The sequence below is a fragment of the Trametes versicolor genome, assembly GCF_000271585.1.
Source record: "Trametes versicolor FP-101664 SS1 unplaced genomic scaffold TRAVEscaffold_17, whole genome shotgun sequence".
Lineage (NCBI taxonomy): Eukaryota > Fungi > Basidiomycota > Agaricomycetes > Polyporales > Polyporaceae > Trametes > Trametes versicolor.
In genome coordinates this window covers 335,707-343,474 of record NW_007360337.1, presented here as the reverse complement: position 1 = coordinate 343,474, position 7,768 = coordinate 335,707, and the positions used below count along the sequence as shown (strand labels likewise).

At 58.6% G+C, this 7,768-nt stretch overlaps 2 protein-coding genes across 2 annotated transcripts; one reads left to right on the top strand and one right to left on the bottom strand.

Annotated features, from left to right (window-relative positions):
- Positions 1-136: 136 nt before the first annotated feature.
- TRAVEDRAFT_54435 (uncharacterized protein) lies at positions 137-679 on the top strand (the record flags this gene model as incomplete). Its single annotated transcript, XM_008047356.1, has 2 exons — positions 137-187; positions 239-679. 2 exons carry the CDS (start codon positions 137-139, stop codon positions 677-679), a joined length of 492 nt encoding a protein of 163 aa, XP_008045547.1.
- Positions 680-1,534: 855 nt separating this feature from the next.
- On the bottom strand, positions 1,535-4,755 carry TRAVEDRAFT_54434 (uncharacterized protein; the record flags this gene model as incomplete). Its single annotated transcript, XM_008047355.1, has 5 exons — positions 1,535-3,853; positions 3,902-4,079; positions 4,131-4,246; positions 4,299-4,658; positions 4,732-4,755. 5 exons carry the CDS (start codon positions 4,753-4,755, stop codon positions 1,535-1,537), a joined length of 2,997 nt encoding a protein of 998 aa, XP_008045546.1.
- Between the last annotated feature and the right edge of the window lie 3,013 nt (positions 4,756-7,768).

Here is a 7,768-nt window from a genome sequence, read left to right as displayed (position 1 = left end):
GTTATGAGTCATATAATCCTGTAAATATCCACAGCACTCAAATATTCTATAGCCTTCAAGACCTGCCACCCCCACAAACCCTGCCTCCCCCATGGATGTTGTGCGTAGTCCAGGGGGGCGCTCCAATGCATCTGAGATGTCTGTAGACCCCCCTCCATCTCCAGAGCCTGAGAATGAGGCGTCGGAGGTAAGTATCAATATATCATGTGCTCTATGCCTGGCTTATCATTATATCTAGCTCTATGATGTCCCAGAGGGCACCCTCGCCACCTGGGGCTTCCAGATCAATAGGCGGCTCGAAGCCCTGGTCTGTGTGGGCTGCAAATCTGTTGTCACCCCCACTGCCGCTGTCTCGCACCACCACAAGCCACCTGCTGCCGCCATCTCACACCACCGTAAGCCCGCCAAGCTCAGGGTTGATAGGAATGTGCTGCAGGCGCTGGTGGACGAAGGGTCAATTCAGTCTGGATGGCCTACCGTCACGCCTGGAGATGTGGAGTACCAGGGCCTTGAGCGCAAGTGGGGCGCTGCATGCCCGCAGGAGGGGTGCTCCCTTATGTTCACCAACAAGAAGCACGCCATCGCCCACGCCCTTGACATTCACAAGCTTGCGGTCAATTCCGTGGACATGGGCTGGATGCAGCGCCTCTCGCACTATCTCTATAATCTGGCACATTGAGCTCAGTTTGCAGACACAAAGTGAATACAAGGTCAATGTTAAGCTTGTAGCACCACCACTGTCTGAATAACTGCCTTGCATCTCTGAATTTTATGATATCCCCATACATGTTCTACATGATGCAGATAGTTTGGGGGTGATAGCTGCAGTGGTTTCTCCATAATAGCCTTACTTCCATTGGAAGTAAGTGTAACACAGCTAAAGTAAAACTAGATACAAGCACATTTTCCAGGCTCCCCACTATTCAGTTTGATTTGATTTTGGTCTATTGCCTTAGTGCACCTGTAGTCTAGCCCCAAGTATCTTCTCGAGATTTTTGGTGCATGTTGCAAGGTGTGACAGGGCGTGCAGGAACAACCGGTCCAAAGTCTGCAAGCGCCGGCAGCGCCGCCATCTTAAGTAACAGCCCGGAAATCATCCTTCCGGCACAAGTCTAAGAATTCCGATGTGCGAATAGACTGTATTAGTGTTGTACTAGTATAAACAAGTACACGATTAAGTACACTCTACATCCATGCCCAATCAACCATAAAAACTTGGAAATAAATACGCCGAGATAATACAAACCTAGGAGTGTTTGAGCGCAGGTGGAGGCGGAGGTCGACGGTACCGGTTCGCCGCAGCTGGCGCTGAAAGTGCGTTCTGCAAATGAGGACGAGCCGGCGAGGTGGCATGGCTTCGCAGTCGCACGGGGAGTGTCCCATAGATGTGTGTCGGAGAGCCTCATCACATTCGCCAAAGAAGGCACCACCGGCGCTCGCTGCTGTCCGTGGATCTTCGGTGTTGACCATTCCGACGTCCCAAGTTGTTGGTAGCACCGAAGAGAGTGGGCGAGTCTCAGGAAGATGCCGCCATTCACCACTCGTGCACCAGGTCATCGTCACTGGCTTCACCATCGGAGTCGCTGGAGATGCTGATAACATCCGCATCGAGCGTGACCTTCCGGCGTGGGGCCGCAGAGATCGAGTGCGAAGGGGGCCGGGTCGGCGCAGGAAACGAGGACGGTTGTGAGCGGGGCACAGTCGACGAGCGCGGGTCGTATACGGGGGAAGAGGATCGCGCGGAGGGAGCGCTGCTTTGCCACGGCAGGCCGTGCTCCTCAGAGGAGTCGCGCGTGGCGTACAGTGCCTTGTCGACGTCGATCTTGCTGCGCTTCGCAGGGCTGCTGGAGACGGATGCGCGCGCCTTCCGTTTCGTGCCGCCGGTCGCGGCCTGGTAATCGCCGAACATGCTCCAGTCGTCTAGCTGAGCGAGAAGTCCCCCACCACGCGAGGGCCCGGCACTGGCTGAAATGACAGCCCGCGGTATGTTCAAGGGTTTGGGCGCGGCGCGTTCCTTCCCTTTGCGGGTGCTAGTGTTCACTAGAGGTTCGGTTTGCATTGGCATCCCTTGCAATCTCTCCCTGGGGGCCAAGGAAGCCGTACCGGCGGTGGCGGAGAGTCTGGGGGCGGAAGAAAGTCCACTAACAGCAGAGACCCCCACAGCTGCAGCAGGGGCGACGTAGACCACAGAAGAAGAAGCGGCAGCAGGTGCACGTCGAGCGCGCAGCTTCGCGGCGGACGCCAAGATTTCATCGTACTCGCTGTACGCACCACCGCCCGCGCGCTCGACGGCGGCGTAGTCCACCTGCGTCGGCAGGTCGTGACGTGCGTTCGTGTCAACGATGAGCTTGTCCGGGTCGTCCGTCTCTGGCCAGTTGAAGACGAAGCCACAGTTGCGGAAGGGCAGTGAAGACGGGGCAAAAACGTCGACGGGCTCAGCAGGGGGCATGAAACTCGCATGCAGATTCGCGCAGAGAATCTCTTTCTCGAGAGCGGTGGGGCGCGCGGGTGCCTTGCCTTTACCCCTCGTAGGCCGGGCGCGCGCGAGGGGCGGTTGGTGTTCTGCGTCTTGACCGACCGCAGCGAGAGCGGGAACCGCAGGGGGCACCGCTATAGGGGCAGGTTGCCCAACGGCTCCGGTTTCCTGCTTCTTAGGCACCTTCTTCACGAGCTTCGCGGCCTGCTTCTCTTTGTACTCGGCGACAAGCGCGGGGTGGACGTGCCGCACCATCGACGCGGGAATCCACATGCGGATGTTCTCGCTCGGATCCTTCGTCTTCTTCGTCGTGCCCGGTGCCGCGGCGGCCTCGTCGTCTTGTGGGGGGTCGTCGATCTCCGGATCCGATTGCGGTGGCGGCGGTAGAGGCCGTGGTTCCTCGGATTCGGATTCGGTATCCTCGTACCGCTTGCTGCGACGTCCAGGGTTCATGTTCGGTCGCCAGTTCTTGCCTCTTCCCGTGCCCGTGCCCCGCGACCCGCTCGCCCCCGCCGCTGGCTCTTTGTGCTTGCCCTTGATCCCGAGCTCGGTGATGGTCGCGAGCTGCTTCACGCACACCTCGACGCGGTACTCCAGCAGCTTGTCTGTCGAGACGTGCTGGCGCGTGCCGTGGATCGCGACCACGAGCGGGTGCTCGTCGCGCACGGGCTCGCCCGCATGCCGCAGCAGCTGTGCCTCGTCCTCGTCGACCTGCACGGGCGGCTCGGGCTTGGGGGTACCGCGCCGCGCGAACGCGCCTGCGATGCTGCGCGTCTGCGCATCCTTCGGCGGCGTCTTCTTCGCCTTTGGGGGTGAGGCGCACATGTTAACGAGCGCAGCGGGCGTGCCTACGGCCTCTTCCGTGGTGGGCTGCCACCCGGCGCGTACTTTGGCGTCCCCAGGGAGCACGCCCGCGGCGATGCGTCTGTCCGTCTCGCGCTTGTCCGCGATGAGTGTGGCTTTGCGGAAAACGGTGAAGACGACACCCTGATAGACAAGGGTCGGGAAGCGGTAGAGGATCTTCGAGCGATGGCCCCACTCGGTGAAATTCTGCTCGCAAAAGCCGGCGAGCGCGGGGACGTCGATCGCGACACGGTCCTTCGGGGCGCCGCCGCCATCAGCGAACAGCGCTGGGCGAACGTAGTTCGCGAGCGTCTCGATGTTGGGAAAGTCCGCGGGGATGCTTTTGGACGGATGACGGGTGGCCATGAAGCCGCTAGCGTTTGTCTGCACCTCGAGCGTCATCTCGGCGCGCCAGCCAGGGAGCCACGCACGGAATTGATCCTCGTTGAGCGTGTCATAGGCTTGAATCAGTCGATCGCCATATCCAATGTGTCCTAGCGCGCGTCCAACGCCGACACCAGCACCAAAAACGCCCTATTCAAAAAATAAGTGCGGGAATGGGTTGAATAGGGGCGGACATACCGAGTCGTAATCTCCGCCTGCGAGCAGGGCGACGAGGACGAGACCCCCACGAGTGAGGCGAATCTCGGGGTGGTTCGCGAACACTTCAGCGGTGTACACCATCGCATGCTCTTTGCTTGGGTTCCCGTTGAGGTCGAGGGCAGGGTTTGCAATGTTCCCGGAGAGATTAGTGCTGACGCTGCAGACGGCTCAGGATCAGTTGGTATTTAAACGAGAGCTGATGACGCACTTCCTAAGGAGCATGCGTGCACCAAAGAGGAAAGTGTCGGCGTCGTCCGTGAGGACAGCGTCAATGTGCCCGAGGTGGTTGAGGCGTCCGAGCTCGGCCTCTGCCTCCCCTTTGGCCTACAGAAAGATGTGAGACAAGGCTTCCCTTCGAACCGACCAATACACTCACCTCGCGCCAATCCATCCCGAACATGTTGATGAGCTTCTGGAAAGGAAGTGAGAGGAAGTGGGTGCCGCTCTTGCCCATCCGAGAGCCGCGCTTCTCCTTAGGGCGACAGCGGCCATCGAAGATGAAGAGTATGGAGAACGGGAACCTGGAGAGCCGGCAGAGGCGGAAGAAGAGGGTGCGGACCTCTGCAGCGGCGCCACGATCCTCGTCCTTGCGGCCGCCGCTGGTCATAGCATGGGGGAGCCAGATGGCTGCATCGATACCGAGGCGGAATGAGCGGGTGCCGTGTTCATTCTTGTCGAACCCTTCGACGACGGCGAGTTGAGCGAGCGCGCAAGACTCTCCTGCTTTGCTGAGGATCTATGGTAGGAAGAAAATCGCTCAGCGCTGCGCGTTCCTCGCAAGAAAGGGACATAACTAGCTAACGACGCACCTCCCAAAGTTTCGGAACGCCCATGATGTACGGCGGGTTACAAGAGGAGGCGGGTTAGGGGCGTTGCAAGGTTGGCACCGTGCGGGTGAAGAAAGACAGGGAAGTCGCTATGAGTGTGGCGGGAGAGAAAAGCGAGGAAAAGAGGCGCGCATAGTTGGCATTGCAATAACGGCGAATGGGTGTTGCAATTACGAGGAGAGCTCTTGCAACTCCTGTGTCTCCTCCTTGCCTTTTGCGGTAATTTCCGCGTGCAGTCACGCGTGACTAGACGCGTCTCATTAGTCTCGCGCCCCCGTCCCCGCTCGAGCGTGGCTTCGGCAGAGCTGCCGGCGAAGGGTTGGGGAGGAGGGAGAAGGCTTGCAACATTGTCCTGGCCGTTCCCTGCGAGGATGGGGAAGTAACACCAGCTGAGGCGGCGAGAGCAGGAGCATGATATCGGAGTGCCTGGTCGCCCAGTGAGGAAAGGTAAATGAGAGGAGCAAGAAGAGCACGAGTGTGAGGAGTGGAATTGGTGCGCGTCCTTTCTGCATGCAAGTTAGCGGTTGTGGACGGGAGGAAAGAGGCGCACGCACCTTGTGGCATACGCCGACGCAGGTTGACTGAGCGCGGCTTGCTCACGCGCAGCATGACAACTCACACTCAGGCAACCCGGTCTCTCTTGAACAACCCATCAGCATATGAGCACACGTGGGAACTTTGCGGCATACCAAAATCCCATGTGAACGCGGTCTGTCTACGTTCGACACAGTAATCTCAGCCTCTTGGAGCGCCTTCAGACGGTCACCGATCAAGTTGCGACGTTCCGCTCCAGCACAGCGCGGAGAGGCGAAGGTCGTCTGTTGCGCGTGTACTGCAACAACTATGAATCCCGTCACATTGCGCGAGGTTTGGGGGTATGAGAGACGTCGCGTCGCGCGTGTAAGACAGGCCGCCGGCTCGCTAGTTGATGACGATGTTCGGGAGCGCCTTGCAGTGCGAAATGCGGCCGCGTAGGTGCCGTCTGCAGAGGACTCGAGCGCAAATACGGTGAAGTTGCGAGTATGCCAGTACGCGGGGAGCAGCGAGCGAGCTAGAGCGGAACGGAAGACGGCCGAGATGAACAAGATGGGCGGCATCAGCGTAATGCCGTGTAAGTAGCGTGTAAGGAGGCTCACTCATCGGACTTTGAACTTTTTTAATCTCGCGTTCACAGTCTCAAAGAGACCCTTACCTCGACCTCTTCGTCCAAACCATCACCGGTGCACCACCTGCCGCGAGACTCATTCCACCAAGAGAATAAGAAAGTGAGGTGCAATTTTATAGCAACCGGTATCGTACAAATTACAGTAGGCTGGAGCCGATGAACTGCCCCTTTGTAGTCGCAGATGGGTCGATGGGTTGGTCGAACACGACGCTGGGGTACGCATAAAAGGGAGTATACTCCGGGATCCTCGTCAGTCTGGTATTTCTCCCTCCCGTCCTCGGAGAATTTACCACCTCAGCTCTCCAACGTTGCGATTCGCCATTTCCACCACGCGTACGAGTCCGACATCCCGGCATGGGCGTACTGGCACGGTAGGCTGTCCCCGAGCTGAACAGTGCGCGGTAACAAATTAGCGTATTGCATAGCACCTTATCTCCTGCGCGAGTGTATGTGCGCAGTCGTCGACTTTCTGTAATAACCGTTCGACGGTGCGCTCCCGTCGCGCAGGGATGGTCTGCGCATGCAGCGTGAGTCCGTGTTTTTAACCCTGTACGATACGAGCGAGAGACTTACGACCTGTCTTTTACAGCGACTGAGCACCATTGCTGCAAGTCTGAACACCACTGCCGCAAGTGTAGGCTTATTCTTCGGCTTCGCACTCCATCTCCGAACCACTAGGTAGCGGTTGGCTGAATATCCGTCCTTGCGGACACCCGACGGTCCATAATGTCGGCGCTACCAGAAACAGACGCAAGGTCAGCATACTCTCTATGGCCAGAGCGCGTAGCAACTCACCCAGTCTGACAGTGCTCATTGTCTGCGCGCCCAATCGACGACCCGAGGGTACCGTAGCGTGAGCATCTCCGCGGGTCTCTGGGCTTGCCTTTGGTCGCGTACACAAGGTACCTTGTGACATGCGGACTGTCTGGGATGAATGGCAAGCCCCCAAGCCCGAGTGCATAGGAGGATGAGTGGCGTGAGGGCCACACCGTCCGAGGGTTTCGGGGTTCCGCGCGAGGGCGTTCTGCGATGCCCTTCCCCTCTGTACTCGCGGTGTCCCTGGGTGCGCGAGCTGCCGAGCCGCTTTCGGAGTAGATAGATTGATAAGAGGTTGATGAGAGGTTTGTCTGTCATACGAGCGAGGTGCGAGTGCCCTCGCGGTGGAGGGTCCTGGAGGTCAGGCAGCATATCGTCCGCTCTAGAGTCAAGTGCGAGGCCAAGGGCAGGTGAAGGCGAGTGGGTAGGTCGTAGGGGTGATGGTGATAGCGAGTCGAACATGCTACTGACGCCCTCTTTTATACTGCAGGGGCATCGTCACAGCGCTGTCGGCGAGGTCGCACTAGCCGCCATTATTGTGGGTACGTCATTGTCTTTGACTCTCTAGAAGCACGACGCATCACCCGTGCTCATTGAAAATCTTTTCAGGCTCCGTACAATGGCGTACGCCCTGCCCCCCCCCCCCATTTTTTGCTTTCAGATACTCCTGATCGCGATCTCCTGGCGGGGCACAATATCGACCTCACGTCCTTTCTACGAGGGCTCCGGCGGCGTGCATTGTCCCCGGCGATCTCAAGTTGTGTCGTACGCCACGAAATATGCCACGGCATCAAGGTGAGCGTCCCGCCGCTATTGTTCTCCTAGCTATCTTGCCTTGGGGAGCTTTAGGGTCGTCGGCGTTCGGTGCAAGGGTCCACACGAGGATTGATTCGTACAGGTGGGACAAATGCACCTCCTCTACAACGATAGCGACGACTCAGGGCTAAGATGTGACGTTAGCAGCACTTGTCCTGGCGTACACCGCTTCACACTCGTGCACTGCTGGTATTGTGCGTCGTGCGGCGCGTTTTTCACCCG